General features: G+C 41.9%; 1 protein-coding gene across 1 annotated transcript in view; it reads right to left on the reverse strand.

Moving 5' to 3' along the window:
- The window catches only part of gnai2b (guanine nucleotide binding protein (G protein), alpha inhibiting activity polypeptide 2b), a 90,050-nt gene extending 66,896 nt beyond the window's left edge, over positions 1-23,154 (reverse strand). Inside the window, exons 1-2 of the mRNA XM_055917894.1 lie at positions 22,567-23,154; positions 22,216-22,398 (exon numbers count right to left, since the gene is read on the reverse strand). Of these exons, the coding sequence (XP_055773869.1) occupies positions 22,216-22,333 (118 nt within the window). The 5' untranslated portion in view covers positions 22,334-22,398; positions 22,567-23,154. The remainder of the gene's footprint in view (positions 1-22,215; positions 22,399-22,566) is intronic.
- Positions 23,155-26,437: the final 3,283 nt, after the last annotated feature.

Raw genomic sequence — 26,437 nt, forward strand, 5'->3', positions numbered from 1 at the left:
ACCCGTAGCACTCACGTCTGTAGCCATGAAGTGCTTTGAAAGGCTGGTAATGGCTTACATCAACACCATTATCCCAGAAATCCTAGACCAACTCCAATTTGCATACCGCCCCAACAGATCCACAGATGATGCAATCTCTATTGCACTCCACACTGCCCTTTCCCACCTGGACAAAAGGAACACCTATGTGAGAATGCTATTCATTGACTACAGCTCAGCGTTCAACACCATTGTGCCCTCAAAACTCATCAATAAGCTAAGTACCCTGGGACTAAACACCTCCCTCTGCAACTGGATCCTGGACTTCCTGACGGGCTGCCCCCAGGTGGTAAGGGTAGGTAACAACACATCCGCCACGCTGATCCTCAACACAGGGGCCCCTCAGGGGTGTGTGCTCAGTCTCCTCCTGTACTCCTTGTTCACTCATGACTGCACAGCCATGCACGACTCCAACACCATCATTACATTTTCCGATGACACAACAGTTGTAGGCCTGATCACCTACAACGATGAGACAGCCTATAGTAAGGAGGTCAGAGGTCACAACAACCTCTCTCTCAACGTGATCAAGACAAAGGAGATGATTGTGGACTACAGGAAAAAGAGGACCGAGCACGCCCCCATTCTCATCGACGGGGCTATAGTGGAACAGGTCGAGAGTTTCAAGTTCCTTGGTGTCCACATCACCAACAAACTAACATGGTCCAAGCACACCAAGACAGTCGTAAAGAGGGCACAACAAAACCTATTCCCCCTCAGGAGACTGAAAAGATTTGGCATGGGTCCTCATAGCCTCAAAGGTTTCTACAGCTGCACCATCGAGAGCATCCTGACTAGTTGCATCACTGCCTGGTACAGCAACTGCTCGGCCTCCGACCACAAGGCACTACAGAGGGTAGTGCGAACGGCACAGTACATCACTGGGGCCAAGCTGCCTGCCATCCAGGACCTCTATACCAGACGGTGTCAGAGGAAGGCCCTAAAAATTGTCAAAGACTCCAGCCACCCTAGTCATAGACTGTTCTCTCTGATACTGCACGGCAAGCAGTAACGGAGCGCCAAGTCTAGGTCCAAGAGGCTTCTAAACAGCTTCTACCCCCAAGCCATAAGACTCCTGAAGATCTAATCAAGTGGCTACCCAGACTATTTGCATTGCCCCCTCCCCCATCCCCCTCTTTACACCGCTGCTACTCTCTGTTGTTGTCATCTATGCATAGTCACTTCAATAACTCTACCTACATGTACATACTACCTCAACTAACCGGTGCCCCCGCACATTGACTCTGTACCGCTACCCCCCTGTATATAGTCTCGCTGTTGTTGTTTTACTGCTGATATTTAATTACTTGTTACTTTTATCTCTTATTCTTCTCCGTATTTTTTTAAACTGTATTGTTGGTTGGAGGCTCGTAAGTAAGCATTTCACTTTAAGGTCTACACCTGTTCTATTCAGCGCATGTGACTAATACAATTTGATTTGACATAAGTTGTAATATGGCTTTTTCCCCTAGCTTGACATTTTCAGTGATTTTATCCACGTGTTCCAGCTGTCAAATCCACAAACATTGCACGGCATTATACCTAAAGCATTGCCATTGGCTGCACGGAGACGCATTAAGAGAAATCCCATGCAGCCTTGTTTACAAGTTTGAACACTGGAATGTGAGATGTAATCTACACCTCGAATATTATTTTATTTTTTATTTTTTTGAGAATCACTGCCAAAGCATCAGCTATGCGGGTTATTGCTTGATCTGATTGAATCTAGGCCTAAACCTGATCTGAGAGACAGAGCAGAGCCCAGCATGTGGCTATATCTGGCTGCTGCAGAGGAAGAAATAAATCCATCTGTCTCTCACCCAACACACACAGAGAGAGAGAGAGAGAGAGAGAGAGAGAGAGAGAGAGAGAGAGAGAGAGAGAGAGAGAGAGAGACAGACAGACAGACAGACAGACAGACACAGAGAGAGAGAGAGAGAGAGAGAGAGAGAGAGAGAGAGAGAGAGAGAGAGAGAGAGAGAGAGAGAGAGAGAGAGAGAGAGAGACAGACAGACAGACAGGCAGACAGAGCAAAACCAAGCTTGTCTTAATATATAAACACACAGCCCAATGCAAATGTAGTCTACATCTGAGCAGATGGCCATGTGTATTCCTACTTAGTGGCTCCACTCAGGAAAATGTTTGACAACCCTGGGCTTTCAGGGTTGTCAAGAGATGTGTCCAACAACACCATTCGCAAGGGTGTGATTCAACCCACTATAAGCCACTTTAAACACGCCTGACAAGAAACCTTCGCTGTCTGTAAATTAAAGAAGATATTTCATATTTTAATCAAGCGGCTCCTTCAAGAAGTTAATAATGTGGAGGCGAAGCCTTGTTAATGAGATCCTGTGCTACCATCCACAGCTGGGCTGGCTCCCACAGTGAGACGTGCTGGCGTCTGGGCTATCATCTGATGAATGAAATATTATTTTAGATTCGGCTCAGCCACATCATTACTCTACGGTGGAGTGAGTGTGTGTGTTCCTCTGTGTCTCCTCAGGTCATAGACTCTGAACCACAACAGAGTTGCCTATGCTTGACACACAATGAGCTTGCGAGGTCATGATGAGACAGCATAATGACAGCGACTGACTGACTACTGAAGTCAAACACTGGCTGATGATGGTAATCACTCTCTCTGAACCGGTATTTGCCAGTTTGAAGAGAGAGAGAAATTAAGAGTAAAATAACGAGAAGGCATTATTCTGGATCTGGAGTAATGAAATGGTTGGGGGTGGAATTAACCACTGACTTGTGATGACACCACAGCTGAATCTTTCATCAAATCTGCTATGGGTCAATGTATGGTCACACAAAGACGGCAACACATAATTCTACAGCAGTCATGTTAGAGCCTTCAGGGCAAAACTCACCAACATAGGGTTCGGGGAAAATAAAGAATATATATTAAACAATATATTTAAAATAATAATAGACAAGTAAAAGACGCAATAATAAAAGTTATAATAAATACACAATAAGTAATGATATCTTGGCTACAAGTACCGAGTCAATGTGCAGGGGTACAAGGTAAGTAAGGTAGAAATGTATATGTACACCAACTAGAAATAAGTGACAGATAATAAACAGTAGCAGCACCATATGGGATGAGTCAAAAAAGTTAGTGCAAAAAGGGTCAATGCAGATAGTCCGGGTAGGTATTTGGTTAACTATTTAACAAACTATTTAGGAGTCTTTTGGCATGGCGGTAGAAGCTGTTCAGGGTCCTGTTGGTTCCAGACGTGGTGCAGTGGTACTGCTTGCCATGCGGTAGCAGAGAGACCAGTCTATGACTTGGGTGGCTGGAGTCTTTGACAATTTTTAGGGCCTTCCTCTGACACCACCTGGTATGGAGATCCTGGATGGCAGGGACCTCGGCCCCAGTGATGTACTGGGCCGTACGCACTACCCTCTGTATACTTGTGGATGCCAAGCAGTTGCCATACAGTGGAGGCTCCTCAGAGGAGGAAGGGGAGGACCATCCTCCTCAGTGAATTTAATACAAATACAAATTGTAAGACATTGAAAAAGTTAGCCTTTTTAAATAAAACTATACTAAATATATGCACATCACCAAATAATTTATTAAAACACACTGTTTTGCAATGAAGGTCTACAGTAGCCTCAACAGTACTCTGTAGGGTAACACCATGGTGTAGCCGGAGGACAGCTAGCTTCCGTCCTCCTCTTGGTACATTGACTTCAATACAAACCCTAGGAGGCTCTTGGTTCTCACCTCCTTCCATAGACTTCCATAGTAATTATGACAACTTGCAGAGGAGGTCCTCAAACCTTGCAGAGCTCTTGCAGCATGAACTGACATGTTGTCCACCCAATCAAAGGATCAGAGAATGAATATAGTACTGAAAGCATAAGTTTTCTAAAAATTAACAAGCAGGAGAGAGATTTTGTTCTTTTTTAAACTTTCAGTTTAACTTACTTAGCCAGCAAATGCAGCAGGCTAGTTTAGTTACTCTAATACCCAGTTCAAACAGGGGGATGCTATGTTCGCTAGCTGGCTATGACTATCCAACACAACACTGGAACTCCTCCAAGTCAAGGTAAGCTTTTGGTTTTAGGAATTTATTGCCACCGGGGCCCGCCTGTTGACTAGGACGTTACTTTAGCTAATATGGGGGAAACGATGTAGGCTGTGTTTAGCGTTATGACATGGTTTGGCTTGGAAAGTTTTTTTTTACTTGGTCACATACAGCTGATGTGTTGTGCATTGAAGTCTACAAACAAAGGGAAAAGGTGAGAGGAGGAGAGTGCATAGAGGCGAGAAGGAATACAACGTGGCTGCTGTGAAATTGAACTGTGTTTATGCGTGATCAGGGGTGTATTCATTCTGCCAATTCTGTTGAAAAACGTTTTTAAACGGAAGCAAACGAAGCGGGGATAAAAATACCAGAATTTGTACAATAGAAACTCTCGTTTGCAACTATTGGAATAATGATTACACCCTAGATGAGCTAGATGCAGGCAAGGTGGTGTTGAATGTGTCACTGTCTGTCCATGTGTCACTGTCTGTCATCTCAAATTTTTCTCTCGACCTGTGTGCACCTACGTTGTAAACTTGAACTCATAGGCTAGGTTGTAACAACCTCATGATGGGTATAGGGAAAATGTGAGTATCATGTAGTAACCTAAACCTATCACTGTTATATTAAACTGGGTGAATGGAATATAAATGACAGTTCAATATGACACTTCAATATGAGATGTGTTGGCTATGGGGGAAGTACACTTCACTCCCCAGGAAACATGGCAAGAAGAATATTATGTCCCATCACATGCACTCACACACAGACAAACTGACTGACACACACACACACACACACACACACACACACACACACACACACACACACACACACACACACACACACACACACACACACACACACACACACACACACACACACACACACACACACACACACACACACACACACACACACACACACACACACACACACACACACACACACACACACACACAAACAAACACACACACACAGAGACAAACGATGGAACAGGGAAACCCACATCTGACGCCTCTGGAATGGGGTATTCCCAATACCATCCGATGTCCATATCTGACCAGAGTCACCCAGAGAAAATCTCGGTATCCCTCTCTACATCCCCCACAGAGAAGTCAGAGCATGTCTCTCTCTACCCTAACTCATGAAAAATACATTGTGAAAGATAGACATTTTCAAACCCTGCTCCTTTTTTGCCTTTATCCAGGACACTTGCATGAATTAATGATGACTGAATAAATCCCAGTGTGGGGGCCAAGCTGCATTTCAATAAGCTACTGTCTCTTCTTGTTCCTCCCTCTTGCTAACTCACACTGTAACAGATGACCTGTGGTGGAATACAGTGGTGGAATACAGTGGTGGTCTGGTTGAATACAGTGATAGAATAAAGTGGTGGAATACAATGTGTACAGTATGGCCCTACATCCAAGCATCTATCTTTCTGCACCAATCACAAGGTCCATATACAAGTCTGCCTACAAGTGGGCTGAATCCTGGCGATATTCATTCATTCACACCTACACGTAGCAGTAAGGAGGAAGTGCTAGTGACGGGGCATGTGGTGCTGCTGAAGTCGTCTGGAGATGAAATGCTGTATCAGAAGAGATCAGAAAATGTCTGATAATGGCATGCAAGTGTTTGTGTAGTTGTGTGTGTTGTTATAATGTGTGACACACACACACAATGAATGAGAAGAAAGCACGGTAGGCTATGAGCCTGTGTTCTATCTGAGCATTTTAATGGCACAGAGACACAATGATAACTGGTGTGGCCACCCATAGCATTACTAGTCAGACAGTATAACGTTGGCAGTAGAAGCTGAAGGGGCACTGAGTTAGAGAGAAAACCTAAGGGGATGATGAGGTTGTGTTGCGCAACGGCTGGTACTAAAATAGTAATTAATACTTACTCCTAATGTTTACTGCCACTCTCTTCCCCACAATCACCCTCACTTCACACCCACATACAGGCAATGTCATACAGGCAATGACACACACACTGGGTGGACTGGTCTGGCCTTTAACCCCCAGGCCAAAAGCAGCCGATGTTAATAAATGGTGGCTTGTAACACTTAGGAGAAACTCCCCAGCTCCACAACACAACATCCTTATCGGAATCTATCTAGTCATTTATTAACCAATCCGTATGCCTCTAAATGTGCTCTGTGAGTATGGAACAGCAGCGTCGTTCAACTATTGAAGTTAAGCGAAACGGAAGCGCAGAGGTCAGTTGGTTTCATGAGGTGATGTTATACAGGTAAGTTAGGTACATATCTGGGAGAAAGTTCATAAAAGCAAGTATCTGTCAGAGAAATTGAGTCATACAGGTTCATACAGGTTCATGACAACTAGCAAGTGTGTCAGTGTAGTGAGATGGGGCTGTCACCTGTTTAAGGTGGCTAGGCAGGCTCGGAGCGATGGCTCTCCTTTGTCCTTGAGCTCAGCCACCCAGCAAGAGAGCTGCGGGACCTGAGTCCCATTTCAGATGGACAGACATACTTATTGACACTACAGACTCAAAGTCACACTCCTCTGAGTGCCTTATTCCCTTTCTGTAGTCCTTATGTCTGAGGGAACACGATGTACTGTATATGGGGTCAACTATAAGTTTATTCTTGACTTAAGTGTATGCAATTGAGCCGATGTTCTACAGCAGGGCTATTCAACTTTTACCCCACGAGGTCCAGAGCATGCTAGTTTTATGTTCTACATGATAATTAATTGCACACACCTGGTGTCCCAGGTCTAAATCAGTCCCTGATTAGAGGGGAACCATGAAAATAATGAAGTGGCTTAGATTCCGGATTTTCTGGAACCCGACTTACCATGGCTATTGATAGGGAGATTTCTGCAGATGTGCGATTTTCTTTTACGTTGCTGCTTCTCAGAACTCCCACTGCCACGTCCCCCTCATTGACATGAAGGGGTAAAGACTTGATGTTGTACACCCGCCCGCCCGACTAGCATCACTACTCTGTACGGTTCAGACTTAGAATATGGGGACAACTATAAATTCCTAGGTGTCTGTCTAGACTGTAAACTTTCCTTCCAGACTCATATTAAGCATCTCCAATCCAAAATTAAATCTAGAACCGGCTTCCTATTTCGCAACAAAGCCACCTTCACTCATGCTGCCAAACATACCCTCATAAAATTGACTATACTACCGATCCTTGACTTCGGCGAAGTCATTTACAAAATAGCCTCCAACACTCTACTCAGCAAATTGGATGCAGTCTATCACAGTGTCAAACCCACTGGCTCCAGGTTGTCTATAAGTCTTTGCTAGGTAAAGCTCTGCCTTATCTCAGCTCACTGGTCACCATAGCAACACCCACCCGTAGCACGCGCTCCAGCAGGTATATTTCACTGGTCATCACCAAAGCCAACACCTCCTTTGGCCGCCTTTCCTTTAAGCATCAGCTGTCAAGAGTAGCTTACCGATCGCTGCAGCTGTACACAACCCATCTGTAAATAACCCATCCAACAAACTACCTACCTCATTCCATATTTGTTTGGTTTTCTGCTCTTTTGCACACCAGTATTTCTACTTGCACCTCCTCATCTGCACATCTATCACGCCAGTGTTAATTGCTAAATTGTGATTACTTCGCCTCTATGGCCTATTTATTGCCTTAACTCCTTACTTCATTTGCACACACTGTATACAGATTTGTCTATTGTGTTATTGACTGTACGTTTGTTTATCCCATGTGTAACTATGTGTTGTTTTTGTCGCACTGCTTTGCTTTATCTTGGCCAGGTAGCAGTTGTAAATGAGAACTTGTTCTCAACTGGCCTACGTGGTTAAATAAAGGTGAAATAAAAATAAAGAAATAAATAAAGATATGGTCGACATGTTCGAACTTTGCATTCCATGCCTCAACCGCGATTTCATGTTCTTTTTTCATGACATAGCCTACATGTTGGTACAAACTTTGTTGTCTGTTGTAACAGTATATTTAGGCAAGCATATCAAACACAATCAAGACATATACAGGCAGCTAAATTAGGCATTATTTTCTCATCACTGCAAACATTGGCTAGTTATTTTTCAGCAACTCTCGCTACGATATGGCAGCATAACAATACAGATTATCATCACAAATAGTAGGCAGTCTAAAGCGGTAGTTGACAAACAACGTAAGGAATAATGGCGCACCAGGCGATGACCCAATGTCAGACTCCGGATATACAGTACCAGTCAAAAGTTTGGACACACCTAGTCATTCAAGGTTTTTTTTTTTTTTTTTACTATTTTCTACATTGTAGAATAATAGTGAAGACATCAAAACTATGAAGTAACACATATGGAATCAATCAGCCTGACTAACCGGTGTCGGTATGTAGCCTCGCTACTTTTATAACCTCGCTACTGTATATAGCCTCGCTACTGTTTTTCACTGTCTTTTTACTGTTGTTTCTATTTCTTTACTTACCTATTGTTCACCTTTTTTGCACTATTGGTTAGAGCCTGTAAGTAAGCATTTCACTGTAAGGTCTACACCTGTTGTATTCGGCACACGTGACAAATAAACTTTCATTTGATTTGATGTAGTAACTAAAAAAAGTGTTAAACTAATCAAAACATATTTTATATTTGAGATTCTTCAAAGTAGCCACCCTTTGCCTTGATGACAGCTTTGCACACTCTCGGCATTCTCTCCACCAGCTTCACCTGGAATATCTTTCCAACAGTCTTGAAGGAGTTCCCACATATGCTGAGTACTTGTTGGCTTCTTTTCCTTCACTCTGTGGTCCAACTCATCCCAAACCATCTCAATTGGGTTGAGGTCGGGTGATTGTGGAGGACAGGTTATTTGATGCAGCACTCCATCACTCTCCTTCTTGGTCAAATAGCCCTTACACAGCCTGGAGGTGTGTTGGGTCATTGTCCTGTTGAAAAACAAATGAAAGTCCCACTCAGAGAAAACCAGATGGGATGGCGTATCGCTGCAGAATGCTGTGGTAGCCATGCTGGTTAAGTGTGCCTTGAATTCTAAATAAATCACAGATAAGTGTCACCAGCAAAGCAGCCCCACACCATCACACCTCCTCCTCCATGATTCACGGTGGGAACCACACAAGCGTAGATCATCCATTCACCTACTCTGCGTCTCACAAAGACATGGAGGTTGGAACCAATAATCTTAAATTTGGACTAAAAGGACATATTTCCACCAGTCTAATGTCCATTACTCGTGTTTCTTGACCCAAGCAAGTTTCTTCTTATTATTAGTCAAAGCAAGCTTCTTATTATTATTAGTCAAAGCAAGCTTCTTCTTATTATTAGCCCAAGCAAGTTTCTTCTTCTTATTAGCCCAAGCAAGTTTTTTATTATTATTAGTCAAAGCAAGTTTCTTCTTCTTATTGGCCCAAGCAAGTTTCTTCTTCTTATTAGCCCTAGCAAGTTTCTTATTATTATTAGCCAAAGCAAGTTTGTTCTTCTTATTAGCCCAAGCAAGTTTCTTATTATTATTAGCCAAAGCAAGTTTCTTATTATTATTAGCCAAAGCAAGTTTCTTCTTCTTATTAGCCAAAAACAAGTTTCTTATTATTATTAGCCAAGCAAGTTTCTTATTATTATTAGCCAAAGCAAGTTTCTTATTATTATTAGCCAAAGCAAGTTTGTTCTTCTTATTAGCCCAAGCAAGTTTCTTATTATTATTAGCCAAAGCAAGTTTGTTCTTCTTATTAGCCCAAGCAAGTTTCTTATTATTATTAGCCCAAGCAAGTTTCTTCTTATTATTAGCCAAAGCAAGTTTCTTATTATTATTAGCCCAAGCAAGTTTCTTATTATTATTAGCCCAAGCAAGTTTCTTCTTATTATTAGCCAAAGCAAGTTTCTTCTTCTTATTAGCCCAAGCAAGTTTCTTATTATTATTAGCCAAAGCAAGTCTCTTCTTATTATTAGCCCAAGCAAGTTTCTTCTTATTATTAGCCAAAGCAAGTTTCTTCTTCTTATTAGCCCAAGCAAGTTTCTTCTTATTATTAGCCAAAGCACGTTTCTTCTAATTATTGGCCAAAGCAAGTTTCTTATTATTATTTATTCCTTTAGTAGAGGTTTCTTTGCCTCAATTCAACCATGAAGACCTGATTCACGCAGTTTCCTCTGAACAGTTGATGTTGACATGTGTCTGTTACAGCATTTATTTTGGCTGCAATTTCTGAGGTTGGTAACTCTAATGAACTTGTCCTCTGCAGCAGAGGTAACTCTGGGTCTTCCTTTCCTGTGGCGGTCCTCATGAGAGCCAGTTTCATCATAGCGCTTGATGGTTTTTGTGACTGCACTTGAAGAAACTTTTAAAGTTCTTGAAATGTTTTGCATTGACTGACCTTCATGTCTCAAAGTGATGATGGACTGTAGTTTCTCTTTGCTTATTTGAGCTGTTCTTGCCATAATATGGACTTGGTGTTTTACCAAATAGAGCTATCTTCTGTACACCAATCCTACCTTCTCACAACATAACTAATTGGCTCAAATTCATTAAGAAGGAAAGAAATTCCACAAATTAACTTTTAACAAGGCTCACCTGTTAATACAAATGCATTCCAGGTGACTACCTCATGAAGCTGGTTGAGAGAATCCCAAGAGTGTGCAAAGCTGTCATCAAAGCAACGGGTGGCTTCTTTGAAGAATCTCAAATATAAAATATATTTTGATTTGTTTAACACTTTTTTGGTTACTACATGATTCCATATGTGTTATTTAATAGTTTTGAAGACTTCACTATTATTCTACAATGAAGAAAATAGTAAAAATAAAGAAAAACCCTGGAATGAGTAGGTGTCCAAACTTTTGACTGGTACTGTACATGCTCGGCTGCCTAGAACATTCGGCTGCCCAGAGGTGGAACAGCTAGGTAGTTTATTCGTGCGGTACTTGCATGATCATTGAGTGGTTAAAACACAGATCGTTTTTTGCCCCAATGCAAAACTCAAGTGCGAAACTCTGGCTTGTGGCCACGATATGGCAGCAACTATAAAGATTAGCTTACATCATCACACAAAGCGTTCATTGTTTTTGCTCCAATGCAATGTGTAGGGATTGTGTCCTGCATGTGCAATTGCAATATCAGTTACAACAGACAGAGAAGGTTGTATAGCCTTCAACAACAAAAAAATGTGAATGTTCATTCAAATCGCTGCATTTTTTCATTTATTTTTTCCAGCTGTTCAGGAGTATGGGGCAGAGATAGTCTATCATCATGGTTCAGGAGACGGTGAGCAAACAGAGAAATGTAAAAAGGGAGAAACCTCTGTATTCATAACCAAGGCCCTGAAAAAAAGCAGTGGAACAGGTTTCTAGGTCCAGAGTTGATTTTTAGGATTCTATAGTATTGAATCACAGCTCTTTTAAAGTCTCAGACTTGTCCTTTCATGTCAGCAGAATTGGGCCAGACTAGTAAGTGACACAAGATACTATTTTTTGACCAACAAAAATGGCACACACCACAACCCTGACTGGTGTACAGTATGACATCTATACAACAATTACAAAACTGCCCATTTAAAGTAACACAGCCCTCCCATGTTTCACAGCATTGAAATGTCAAGTATGGACTGCTACTCATCTAACTAATGCTGTGAGTACTGTTGACAGTGTGAGAAACACATGATATCATTCCGTTTATTTTCAAGGGTCTAGCTGGCTCCAACTTCTAAGTTACAGATCCGGTGTGTGGCACAATCAAACAAGGTTTCCAGACGGTGTTTGCTCTGTTTGGGAACACAGAGTAGTTCAACTGAAAATTCTGTGAAAAATGTCCTGTTGTCAACAGTAATTCTTGAAAACTCAACCTATTCATAGAAAACGCAACAAATCAATCAGTTTAATTTGGCAGTACGCCAACAGCAGTTCCACAATGCTCTTAAACAAGATAGCACCTTCCTCATCCACTTCTCTGAACTTGTTGTTTCTGAGTAGCTGTCTGACCATGCCCAACCAGCCCAGTCAGTTCTTAGTCACTGTGGGTACTGCGTAGCTGTTCCATTGAAAAATCATCAACTCAGCCAGGTTAGACACGGAGAGGGCCGAGGGCTCCGATCAATATACCTGGTTGACTCAGTTTACTGAGAAGATGGAGCGGGCATTTTGTTTTCCTGGCCCCGCGATGATAAACAGCAGGCTCAGTCGGTCGGAGACCACGATGCTAGTAAAGAGTCTGACGTATCATACCCCTTCCTTCAGGCTTGACTGGATAGTGGCAAGCAGCCCTGTTTCCGTGTGTACAACTGAAATTATCATAATACTGTGATTGCAGTCCACTCCACTGCATGTGCTCAGCTGACCCTCAATGTAAAAGTTCATTAGCAGAACCATTCTCAGCTCAATGCAGTGGCACGGGGCTGGTGTTGTGTACTCTGGGTACACTGAACTGGTCTGAGGCCTACAGACGGCACCACATAATTAAAAGGGCAAGGAGAATTACATGTGGTGTTAAAACGAGTTCAGAGTGTAATCAGATTATAGATTATAACATGATTCCTAGATTACAGACCTGTAATCTAGCTCTCTGATCTCGTGTTTCAGAGAGCCTACAGTCATTCCCATTTCACACACCCAAATCCCTCTGGGACAATTAGTGTTTCAATTATTATGAAAAATATTGACGTTCATAATATGGGGTAGGGGTATCATCGATATAATCCTATGGCTCTAGTTTTATTTTTATCTTGAGTATTGTCCAGTCATATGGTCAAGTGATGCAAAGAAAGACTGAGTTAAGCTGCAGATGGCCAAGAACAGAGCGGTACGCACGCATGCACACACACACACACACACACACACACACACACACACACACACACACACACACACACACACACACACACACACACACACAGTACATGTTCATGTATGTAAATTGTAAAGTCTTTTGTCTGTAATATATTTTTTGTTATGTGTCGGAACCCAGTAAGACTAGCTGTCGCCATTGACGTCAGCTAATGGGGATCCTGATAAATCAAAATATCCTCTCTCATTCTACACATCTGTTGCACACATAGGATTGCATGCTGGATAGCACAAATAAAACACATGACCAGACAGTCACTATTTGTCATAGCTGGCAATGTTATCTCTGTCACTGGGATGGGATGGGTTGTTTTACGGTCACAGAGACCTTGCTAGAGGCTAGGGGGTAACATGTCACCATGTCCCAAAACAAATGGTTTTCCTGAAAACACTAGGGGAGAGCTAGCTTAATGCCCTCTGATGTGTTTCTAGGAAAGAGAGTAGAGCATTTGTTGATTTCAAAAGAATAGATTATTCACGTTCAATTAATCTTGGGCTATTAGTCTGGGGTGACCCAGGAGCTGAGAGTGAATTGGTTTTTAATGAACTCTGATGGCTTTACCTTTCTCTGTCTTTGTTCTCAGCGAACAGGATAACCTTGACCTCCATGTTATAATAACCTTTTCTGGAGATGAGGTAATGGAAGTTGATTGATTTGACTTAACAGTGGAAATATGAACTTCAAACTCAATCTTTCAAAGGTCTGGGTTCTCTCAGGCTATAATAACGTTTGTTCTCCTGCATCTCAAGTAGTCCCAAAATAGGGGCAAGTGGGCTGTACTGACTCTCATGAAATTAAATGTAATTTGCGTAGATTTGGTGGAGGAAGAATTTTTGGAGCCAGGATCAGAACAGAGTAGAATAGGTTTGTCTTAAATTTGAGGGTTGGAAAAACCCTGCTCTGGTATTTCCCACTGGTTCTGATGAGTCATAAGAACCTCAAGACAAGGAAACATTACAGGGCATGATTTCTATAACCTTTCTCTTACTGTTTCAACTCATTCCTAACTCCCTCTCCCCTAGCTCCTCACACTAGTTCCCTGTCTTCTTCAGTCATTTCCTGACGATAACAAGCAGAGGAAGTTATATTTTGCTGAATTAAGTCTCTGTCACTTTGGCTCTGCTGGTTCAGTGTGGCTGTCACACCTGGCCCCTGGCAGGGGCTCTCCCAGCGTGACTGTACTGTCACACAAAGCAGGCCTGACAGCCAAACAGTCAGCTGCTGTCACTGAGCTGAATGTATGGCCACCTCTTATGGTCGTGACAGAATAACATTAAAGTTTCACACGACACGCACTTCAGAAAACAGCTGGTGGTATACACAGCATAGTAAAGGATAGGCTACAGGATAGTACAGTTTAAACTCCTCCACTTCCCACCAGGGCTAGCTGCCTATGTTGCATGTCTTTTCATATGTATGAGTGTGTGCCCGACCATCCAGCTACCACAGGGATAATATCTGCATTGAGGAGTGGAGGTCCGTATGGAAAGTGAGACGCTTAGTTCACTGAGACATTCCTCATGTTGTTTTCTCTCTCTCTTTCTATCTCACTCTTTCTCTTACTAGCTCTCTCTCTCTCCCTTTCCTTCCTCTCTCTGTCTCTCTCTCTCTTTCTCCACCTCTCTCTCTCCCTCTCCATCTCCCTCCCTCTTCCTCATTCTCTCTATTGCTCTCTCTCTTTCTCTTACTAGCTCTCTCTCTCTCTCTCAATTCAATTAGCTTTGGCATGATGTAACAATGTACATATTGCCAAAGCTTACCTTGGAGATTTACAACATTGACATAATTAATAATAGTAATCAATATTGTCAACGGGATAACAGTAACAACAATAATCAAGGGTCAATATAACCATACATTTAACAATAACAATAAGCATAGAGGACATGTGCTGATTGGTTGGTCTGTCAGACACTGTCCCTCATCTCTCTCTCTCTCTCTCCCAAATAATTGGGGAGTGCAAGTGCCGAGAAGACATCCACTCAGCTGTTGAACTGCAAGAGGCTTTACAGAAATTATGGAAAAGAGGAATAAATAGGTAAGAACAGCTGGAAAACTATTTTAGAAAGGATAGACCTAAAGCTTACCTATAGGTCAATGTCTGAAATAGAAAAACATGTTGTTGAACAAGATGGTAGGACCGAGAGATTAACCCTTTTTCCACCCTCCCATCAGTTTAGTATGACAGAGAAAGTGTAGATGAGGACAGGTTACATTGTTTTGTATATAACTGATGGATATGCACTTGCTCAATCCTACAGTATCTCTCCTTTTAAAACTCTGTATTGGCCATGCATGAGATACTGCATGAAGGCGAGTTATCATAGATGGGGGTGATATTTTACATGCCATCTACAGCGTTTACTGACACACAACCTGTGTGCCTCAGTTGGTAGAGCACGGCGCTCACAACGCCAAGAATCGTGGGTTTGATTCTTGCTGGGGCCACCCATACGAATAATTTATGCACGCATTACTGTAAGTTGCTCTCCAGCCTACTCAGATATTCCCTTGGATGTCTACAGTGTCCAAGAGAAGAAGCATGCCCCTACAATGTTCTGCAATCATAAAATCCCTTTACACTGGACTTGGCTACACTTACACAGGGAAATGTACCTTGCTCACATCCTTTCTTGGAGCATGGCAGTGTTGACAAAATAAAAGGGACATTGACACTTAGCCAAAGCATTATATTTAATTTCCCTAAATACCTTTCCCTACCTCCAGATACCTGAGCAGGCACAGTGTTAAAAAAACCTGAAATACATCAGTTTTCTTTGCCATCAGGTGCAACATATTCGCTTAAAGTTTGTCACAGCTACCAACACCAGGACCCCCCCCCCCCCCCCAGCAGCGGTGGCAAAGTTAAGGGGGGGTATCAGGTGTGACCAAGGGTGCCGTTTTTTATAGCTTAGACACACTGGTAGGATTGTCAAACTTTGTGTCCAAACAGAAAAGACCTTGAAGTCGTCAGCCACTCAGCCTTGTTTAAATACTCCAAACCAGAAGGTGGCAGTAGCATTGTTTGACAATGCATGTTTATGTGTGGATTCCAATGTAAGCTATTAATGTTGCAATTTTGTAGAAAGCCCTTGTTGATACTAGCCAGATGGCCACAGCTAGATAACTATGCTAACGTTTATGTAGCTAGCTAAACATTTGCCTATGGGCTGTCACTGGCCGTATGGCATTATGGAGAGTGAATTAATTTGTTTTAGCAAGATGATGCCATACGGCCAGTGCCAGCCCACAGCCAAATGTTTAGCTAGCTAGATAAACGTTAGCATATTCACTAGCTAGCAAAACATAGCTAGCTATCTAAGGAAACTGCACTAACTCGGCAGCTAACACAGACACCTCTTTCATAGAAATAGATCCATTGTGATTTTATTATGTCAATACTAACTACAGTGGTTAGCTAGCTTGGAGGAAGTATTTAGTGTTGTGTGCATTGCGTCTGTGCACTTAGTCAGCTACCATCGAACAGCCGACATTGCATATGAAGTGTGAGTGGCTCATGACATTTAACTGTGGATGTACAGAGAAAATGCCCTCTTTTTTCCTTTTTGTTGTCACTCCTGTTGGCTCCCCCACGTGGAGTTTGTGATCTCTGATTGGCTCAAAGTCAAGTTCTCTGTGTGTTTCATGCTTTAGATGCACCTCTCTTTGCCACAGAGAAAAAATGTTTCTGTTTTAATGTAACTGCCCAGTGTTTACAGATTTCAATTAAATATGATTCCTTTTAATACAAAGTCTCTCTATGGGGCAGAGAGAAAATTTTACAGTTTTAGAATTTGTTTCCTGCAATTCTACAGTACACATTTTGCCATGGTTTATGTCATGGCTATCTGAGTGACTCAAACATTATATCAAAATCAATGGGGACCCCATGCCATGACATTTTGGGAATTTTTGATTCTCCCTCACTGTCTGGTTTTTATTTGGATGGTTGTTAGTTCTCAAAGATGATCTTTTAAAAAAATTATACAGCTCCATTATCTTTTCTACATACTTTATATATGATTGTAGTCATTTAAGTTGACACTGAAAACATTATAGCATCCAGAACATCTTATTTTTATGGCAGCCATGATTTAGCAGCTGCGGCCCGCCTTTGCTAAATGTATTTAGGGGAAACACTGATACATACTGTATATACTTCCAGAAAATATGCCTATTTTATGAAGATTACGTGAAGTCACACATCTTCTATGAGCAGATGCTATTTGGCTTGCGCTGATTGGGTTGTTTGTCTGGGTTATCTCGTTTTGCCACTTATCTGACTGTGTCCCTGTTGCACAGGCAATAACTGCTGCACAAGACTTTATGGGCAGAATCCCATCTGCAGAGAGCCTATTCAGTTCTTATCCACAGTGGCTATCTTCGTTTCCTATCATGTCTCCCTGTGATCCGGTGTTAAGCATAGTGGTGACATATGACTGTCTCTCAGGAATATCTTTACCCAGATACTGTCTGGGTAAAGAGTCGTGCAGGACACTTTGAATTTATTTTGCCATTGGATTTGTTGCGCTGCCAGACTCAGAAGAAGATGAAAATATGTGTTTTTCAGGCAATGGCCTTATGGGATAGCTAGCAACTTGTAAACAATTACCCATTCCTTTATGAGTACTAATTTAGTAGCAATGTTCAATCATTTTCTACAAAAAAAACTAATATTGTGATGGTAATGACTTATATTTAGGATGATAATTATTAGTTGGCTTAAGTCGCTAGCTAGCTACAGTATCTTCAACCTAGCCACACTCTTAAGAATGCTGGGTGTTCAGATGACCCAACTGCTGGGTTCTAGGCATTGGGTCACTTCGTTGGGTTGTTTTCTTTAAAAAGAGTCCGGTTGAGTTGTTGCTGCTGAGTTATTGATGGAAAAATCTTCCTAAAAACTATATTTTGGTATTTTCTTCATTAGTCCGCTGTTGATACAGTCCCAACATGTTTTACATGTCAGCAGTCAAGTTAAGATATTGGACTTTGAAGAAGCAAAGTGTCACTTGCCACATCATCACGATGATGCATTTTTAAATCAAATGATGCATTTTGGGTCATTGTCACGATCATCGTATGGAATGGACCAAGGTGCAGCGTGGTGAGCGTACATTCTTTCTTTATTTTGCAAATGTCGCCAACAAAACAATAATACAACAAAAACGACCGTGAAGCTCCGTAAGGCTATACATGCACAAACGAAGACAACTACCCACAACTACCAAAAGGAAAAAAGGCTGCCTAAGTATGATTCCCAATCAGAGACAACGATAGACAGCTGTCCCTGATTGAGAACCATACCCGGCCAAAACATAGAAACAAACAACATAGAATGCCCACCCCAAATCACACCCTGACCTAACCAAATCGAGAAATAAAACGGCTCTCTAAGGTCAGGGCGTGACAGTCATTGTGATGATGTGGCAAGTGAAACCCAAAAGGTTATACTCCTTTACTTCTAAGAGTGTAGGCTAGCCTATAGATGTGACTAGATGACCAGGTGATTTGCCTGAAAATCCATAGGACTACACTAGCCCCTTTCCTTTTATTGCCATAGCTTTTTTAGTTTCCAAGCAGCTCCCAAATGTAGGTCTTTCAACTTGGCCCATTTTCTGTGAGCAAGCCAGTGTGTAAATGGAGGGTTTCTATATTGAGGCTGTGGTGGCAAATTTCTGCATTACCAAATGAGGAGAGTTACAAACTTCACACACCAGTTAGAGTTATACTTAAACTACATCTTTAATAATAATAAGAGCTTTGCATTAGCAATGACTTTCAATGATGCGCCATTCCTAATGAACCATTGAAAGTGACAACACAAAAGTACAAAGATATTTTATAGCCAAGATACACCCCTCTCAACCTACATGACGAACCACAGATCTTAGGAACAGTTCACAAAGAAAGACTTTTATTTGAGAGAGGAGTATCCCATAGCCAGATAGCATTCGCTATAAATTATCGTTCAGTTTGGTTCCTAAGACGAGGATCTAATCTCGTTCCTGGTACTTCATAGCACAAAAACACCAACTCATCCAAAGGCATAAATCAATTGTCAACTCTAGATACTCCCATCTCAAGTAAACCCCCTCTTGACCCCACTCCTGGACAAGCTCACTGAGGGGAGTGAGCCTCTAGGTCATACACTATCCCAGGATAAGTGCAACATCAGAGAGGACATACAATGGTTCCAGACACTGCCATACACATCCCCCAATGCCAAAGGAGGGAGGGACTGGCGCACAGACATTGTGGAGACAAGAAATTGGTTCCCCTTTAATCACGCCATCCCTTCACATGGTTTAACAGATACATTCACATATGAAGACAATGTTCCATCCTGTCCTCTTCCCTTTCTGATATTCTGCATAGCACCAGGGATATATGAAAGACAAGCCTGACCTCTCCCCTCTCTGGGCCCCAGGTGACTGAGCCCCAGCTGAGGGAAGAAATGCAACTGCCAACACTAGAGTCCAAAGAAATACATTCTAATCGACACATATATCACATAAATATATTATGCAATACAACCATTATAACATAATCTTGCAATTTTTCACGACAAGGCACACCATATTTCTTTAATAACATTGGTCAAAAGGACCAGGGAGGTACTGTACAGCCAAGCAATGTCAGCAGAGGTTACTGTAATATATTTATGCCCATCCCAGGACATACAACTCCAGTGTGGTTCTCTCTGCAAACCGGGAACCTGTGCAAGTCGGGACCCTAAGCAATCGACTCCATATTTCCATAATTTATTTGGCTTTGTTTTGGGCACCTTGGACGGTTCCAATGTCGATCATATTGCAAATAGGCATTTTCAAAACCTCTGTGTTTTGTTCACAGAACTGTGATTGGTAGGAATGTGTGGCATCAATCATAATGCAAAATACTCATATTCACTAGAGGTGAATGTGTTGTTGTGATTCCAGCACTGCAGCTGGAAGGAGTCGGGCATTTTGCAGTGTACCAACAAATTAGAGTCTGAGATAAGAATCAGAAATAACAAGAAGGCTACCAAGGGTAGGCTAGGCCTAATACTGCTGTTGTGAACAACACAATACACTGACTATCTCTTTAGCCTTGCATAGCGACATCACATTAGGTTAGATTATTACATAAACACACTCCCCAATACACTGACTCTATCTCTTTAGCCTTGCACAGCGACATCACATTAGGTTAGATTATTACATAAACACACTCCCCAATACACTGACTCTATCTCTTTAGCCTTGCATAGCGACATCACATTAGGTTAGATTATTACATAAACACACTCCCCAATACATTGACTCTATCTCTTTAGCCTTGCATAGCGACATCACATTAGGTTAGATTATTACATAAACACACTCCACTCCCCAATACACTGACTCTATCTCTTTAGCCTTGCAGAGTGACATCACATTAGGTTAGATTATTACATAAACACACTCCACTCCCCAATACACTGACTCTATCTCTTTAGCCTTGCATAGCGACATCACATTAGGTTAGATTATTACATAAACACACTCCCCAATACATTGACTCTATCTCTTTAGCCTTGCATAGCGACATCACATTAGGTTAGATTATTACATAAACACACTCCACTCCCCAATACACTGACTCTATCTCTTTAGCCTTGCAGAGTGACATCACATTAGGTTAGATTATTACATAAACACACTCCCCAATACACTGACTCTATCTCTTTAGCCTTGCACAGTGACATCACATTAGGTTAGATTATTACATAAACACACTCCCCAATACACTGACTCTATCTCTTTAGCCTTGCACAGTGACATCACATTAGGTTAGATTATTACATAAACACACTCCCCAATACACTGACTCTATCTCTTTAGCCTTGCACAGTGACATCACATTAGGTTAGATTATTACATAAACACACTCCCCAATACACTGACTCTATCTCTTTAGCCTTGCACAGCGACATCACATTAGGTTAGATTATTACATAAACACACTCCCCAATACACTGACTCTATCTCTTTAGCCTTGCAGAGTGACATCACATTAGGTTAGATTACTACATAAACACACTCCCCAATACACTGACTCTATCTCTTTAGCCTTGCAGAGTGACATCACATTAGGTTAGATTATTACGTAAACACACTCCACTCCCCAATACACTGACTCTATCTCTTTAGCCTTGCACAGTGACATCACATTAGGTTAGATTATTACATAAACACACTCCCCAATACACTGACTCTATCTCTTTAGCCTTGCACAGTGACATCACATTAGGTTAGATTATTACATAAACACACTCCCCAATACACTGACTCTATCTCTTTAGCCTTGCAGAGTGACATCACATTAGGTTAGATTATTACATAAACACACTCCCCAATACACTGACTCTATCTCTTTAGCCTTGCACAGCGACATCACATTAGGTTAGATTATTACATTGACTAAATACATCAGCCTACTACAAAACATGTTTTGCTGAAGCCCAAACCCTTCCTTTGTGTGAAAATGTGACTTAGAGGAGGTGGAGTGTTTACTACTTTCTGCCCCTGCTCAGTCAAATTCCTGATTGCAATGTCATACGCTCCAACATACATTACTCTTCCTGTTCAACACAGCCTGTGTAATAATAAGTATGTAGCTACCTGTTCTGAACAAAATATTGATTGACTAAACCAGTGGTTCCCATTCCCAACCTTTTTCAGTTACTGTATGACCAACTGAATTTTACTCTGCCCGAGTACCCCTGGAGTACCCCCACATGTGCATTTGACCAGTAAGCCTATGGTCTCATCAGTCTTCTCAAGTACCCCCTGTGGATAGGCCAAGTACCACCGCTGGGAACCAGTGATTTCCACCCAAACAGATACATGGCATATGCATTGTCACACAAGGAGATGCAATGCAGAACCACATTGATGAATGAATACAACATCTCTGCTTGACCGAGAGCTATGTTGCACTAGGATAATTACTTATGGTTCTTTGCTACAGTAATTATGTCATTTGTTCTAAGGCGTTGGTAGAGCAAGCTCAGCATCAACAGTCGACCACATAGAAAACACAACGCTCGGTAGAAACAAAACAATGCGTGCGCTGCGGGTTGATGCCTAGCAGACGCACGGCGGATGGACACCCTACCAGTGCCAAAAGGCAAAGTGATGATGGCTTGTGATGCAGCCCATTACGCTACCACTTATGATCAAAATTGTGGACAATTCTGTTTAAGAGTTTGAAGCACTCAACCCCGAAACAGAGCCCAACTAGGAACGTAACCTACACTGGCTAGTCGTCCATTCGGCCAAGCAAATGAATAGAATAAACGGCATCCCATACCTAGTAAGAGCAGTTTCACCTCCCTTGCCGCCTTCTCTCCATCCTCGCGGAGATTTTTATCAATCATCTTTGATCTCTCCGCGGCCGCTTTATCTTCCGCACTTAGCGTACAACCCATGTTTCCAAAAGCACGCGCGCACTGACGGCCGGCGCAAGGATTCTTGAAGGATTTCGTCTTGACTGCTGTTTGATACGCCAACAAAAAAGAAACGGTTATTCAAAATCCTTCCTGTCCTGTTCAAGAGACGTGCGCGTGAAAATGTTGTAGACTAGTCTAGTTCTAGTTCAATCCAAATGGCACGCACAAAATGTCCTTATTCTGAGTGATGTAAACAAATGTTCCGTCAATACCTAGCTCCTTTTGGTCGCAGAGCAATCTTCTTGGAGATGCTACTTCAAGGAATACCACTGAAAGTTGCAGTCAAATCTCAGGTGGCTATACGAATTGGCTCTGTAGTATTGACTATTGGTAATCAATTCTGACAGTCGCACCGATATAAGCTAGTCAATCGTATTCCTCGTTCGTTCGTTTCTTTCGACCAAGTGAAGGTAGGTGGAATTCAATCACATGGATGTGTTCTTAGTGAGCGACTGCGCTCGCAGACTCAACCGCGCAGTCAAATGAACATATCCAGTGGAAATCCAGACAAACCGCTAGCGCACTTCAGCTGCCAACCTGCAGCTTGCCTTCTACGGGGATTTGTTGACACCCTTTCTGTGCTCAGTTGATATAATATATCCACATTGATTGAACAAATGGTTGATACACCACCGTTGGTAAGTTTTCTGCAGTAAAGGGAGGCAATAGCCTAGTGCCAAATGCATCCTATTTGAAATCCTGCTGTAAATTCCGTGATTTGCAAGTCTCTTGTCTTATGGGAAATGTAGGCAATTATGTAGTAGCCTACCTCAACTACATGGAGTAAACATACCTTTTAGTAAATGGTAATCAAATACAACCACCGACTGTTGCCTTGTTTTAATTGGCACATGCGCATTCGTGCTGTTACCATTTTAGAGCAACAGCAATAAGGAAACAGTCTGTGGTTTTATTTGATTGACGTTTTATTAAAATGTATGGATTTCAGCAAATAAAGAAAGACACTTATCATCAGAGGACAAACATAGGTACACGATAAGGGTTTAAGAATTTACATGTTTGAAGTTTCGACTAATAGTGACTCGAAGGAGTCGTATTCATTTAAAAAAAACTAGTCTGCGCTCAAAGTTGAGGTAGCCTACTTGGCGAGCAATTATGGGAATATACTGTAAATAGGTTAGGTAGAGGGTGAGCACTGCAATGATCTGCGTGAGCATCATCATTCACTGGGATAATATTCATGGTGGTCTAATTATAGGAATCCATGTTTTTTTTCCAGATGATAAATAAGAAATGTGTCCATATATCTAAATGAACATGGGATGGGATGACTATGACACCTCGCCACCAGCAATGGACTGCACTAAACATTTAAATGGATCTGTTGCACTTTACATTAAGTGGCCTAAAATTGTATGGTAGGCTAATTACACGGCAGGTATAATTCTAGTGTAATTACAGTGTAGGTAAATTGATACATTGATCTGGACACAAGGGGGAGTATTACAACACATAAAACAGATGGCTGTATTTTTCTTAAGTGATTTCTTTGGTATCCAAACTATTCTCATATGATTTCATGTTCAAAAGCCTATTCATGAACAACATATCTTATAACTTAATTAACCACTTTACTGCCAACAACTAAGCAATGTTCTGTTGAAGGGACCCTCACACTGATTTTTGACTGTTTCATGTAGGCCTACAGGGAACAGTTAGTCCTCTTCATAAGTATGTTGTTTTAATACTGATTAAAGAAGATTTATGATTCATATAAATAACTACTGTGTCAAGTGTTTGCTAACACAGCCTGGAATATGTTCCGGGATTCCTCCGATGGCATTGAGGAGTACACCACATCAGTCATTGGCTTCATCAATAAGTGCATCGATGACGTCATCCCCACAGTGACCGTACGTACATACCCCAACCAGAAGCCACGGATTACAGGCAACATCCGCACTGAGCGAAAGGCTAGAGCTGCCGCTTTCAAGGAGCGTGACTCTTACCCGGAAGCTTATAAGAAATCCCGCGATGCCCTCCGCCGAAACATCAAACAGGCAAAGCGGCAATACAGGACTAAGATCTGTTTATTATATTATAATTAAGTCTATGATTTGATATTTGAAAGAGCAGTCTGACTGAGCGGTGCTAGGCAGCAGCAGGCTCGTAAGCATTCATTCAAACAGCACTTTCCTGCGTTTGCCAGCAGCTCTTAGCAATGCTTGAAGCACAGCGCTGTTTATGACTTCAAGCCTATAAACTCCCGAGATTAGGCAATACTATAGTGCCTATAAGAACATCCAATAGTCAAAGGTATATGAAATACAAATGGTATAGAGAGAAATAGTCCTATAATTCCTATAATAACTACAACCTAAAACTTCTTACCTAGGAATATTGAAGACTCATGTTAAAAGGAACCACCAGCTTTCATATATTCTCATGTTCTGAGCAAGGAACTTAAAGGTTAGTTTTTTTACATGGCACATATTTTACTTTTACTTTCTTCTCCAACACTGTGTTTTTGCATTATTTAAACCAAATTAAACGTTTCATTATTTATTTGAGACTAAATTTATTTTATTTATGTATTATATTAAGTTCATATAAAAGTGTTCATTGTTCATTCAGTATTGTTGTAGTTGTCATTATTACAAATATATATATAAAAATCGTCTGATTAATCGGTATCGGCTTTTTTTGGTCCTCCAATAATCGGTATCGGCTTTGAAAAATCATAATCGGTCGACCTCTGTTATCATCTATGCATAGTCGCTTTAATAACTCTACCTACATGTACATATTACCTCAACTAACCGGTGCCCGCCGCACTTTGACTCTGTACCGCTACCCCCTGTATATATGTAACGGATGTGAAATGGCTAGCTAGTTAGCGGGTACGCGCTAGTAGCATTTCAATCAGTTACGTCACTTGCTCTGAGACTAAGTAGGGTTGCCCCTTGCTTTGCAAGAGCCGCGGCTTTTGTGGAGCGATGGGTAACGACCGTGCTTCGTGGGCAACCGTTGTTGATGTGTGCAGAGGGTCCCTGGTTCGCGCCCGGGTCGGGGCGAGGGGACGGTTTAAAGTTATACTGTTACATTGATGCTGTTGACCCGGATCACTGGTTGCTGCGGAAAAAGGAGGAGGTTGAAAGGGGGGTGAGTGTAACGGATGTGAAATGGCTAGCTAGTTAGCGGGTACGCGCTAGTAGCATTTCAATCAGTTACGTCACTTGCTCTGAGACTAAGTAGGGTTGCCCCTTGCTTTGCAAGAGCCGCGGCTTTTGTGGAGCGATGGGTAACGACCGTGCTTCGTGGGCAACCGTTGTTGATGTGTGCAGAGGGTCCCTGGTTCGCGCCCGGGTCGGGGCGAGGGGACGGTTTAAAGTTATACTGTTACATTGATGCTGTTGACCCGGATCACTGGTTGCTGCGGAAAAAGGAGGAGGTTGAAAGGGGGGTGAGTGTAACGGATGTGAAATGGCTAGCTAGTTAGCGGGTACGCGCTAGTAGCATTTCAATCAGTTACGTCACTTGCTCTGAGACTTAAGTAGTGTTGCCCCTTGCTCTGCAAGGGCCGCGGCTTTTGTGGAGCGATGGGTAACGACGCTTCGTGGGTGACTGTTGTTGATGTGTGCAGAGGGTCCCTAGTTTGCGCCCGGGTCGGGGCGAGGGGACGACGTAAAGTTTATACTGTTACATATAGTCTCGCTATTGTTGTTTTACTGCTGCTCTTTAATTACTTGTTACTTTTATTTCTTGTTCTTACTCTTATTTTATTTATATTTTTAACTGCATTGTTGGTTAAGGACTTGTAAGTAAGCATTTCACTGTAAGGTCTACACCTGTTGTATTCGGCGCATGTGACTAATAAAATTTGATTTGATTTGATAGTGTGAAGGTGGTTAAGCTGAATGAGCTGAATAGTGCTCGTGACCTCTCGAGGCGCTTCATTTGCACATGCATCTGAGAATAGTGGCAAGACTGAAAATTGATTTGATTTACACTGGAAGATGAAAAGAGAGCATGTGTTTTTCAGTACTTTCTTAAATGAAGCATCCATCCAAGAAGGCACATTCTGATGACCTGGTGTACAAGAGTGTATTATGGAGTCGTTTG

This window comes from Salvelinus fontinalis, chromosome 3, assembly GCF_029448725.1.
Source record: "Salvelinus fontinalis isolate EN_2023a chromosome 3, ASM2944872v1, whole genome shotgun sequence".
Classification (NCBI taxonomy): Eukaryota; Metazoa; Chordata; class Actinopteri; order Salmoniformes; family Salmonidae; genus Salvelinus; species Salvelinus fontinalis.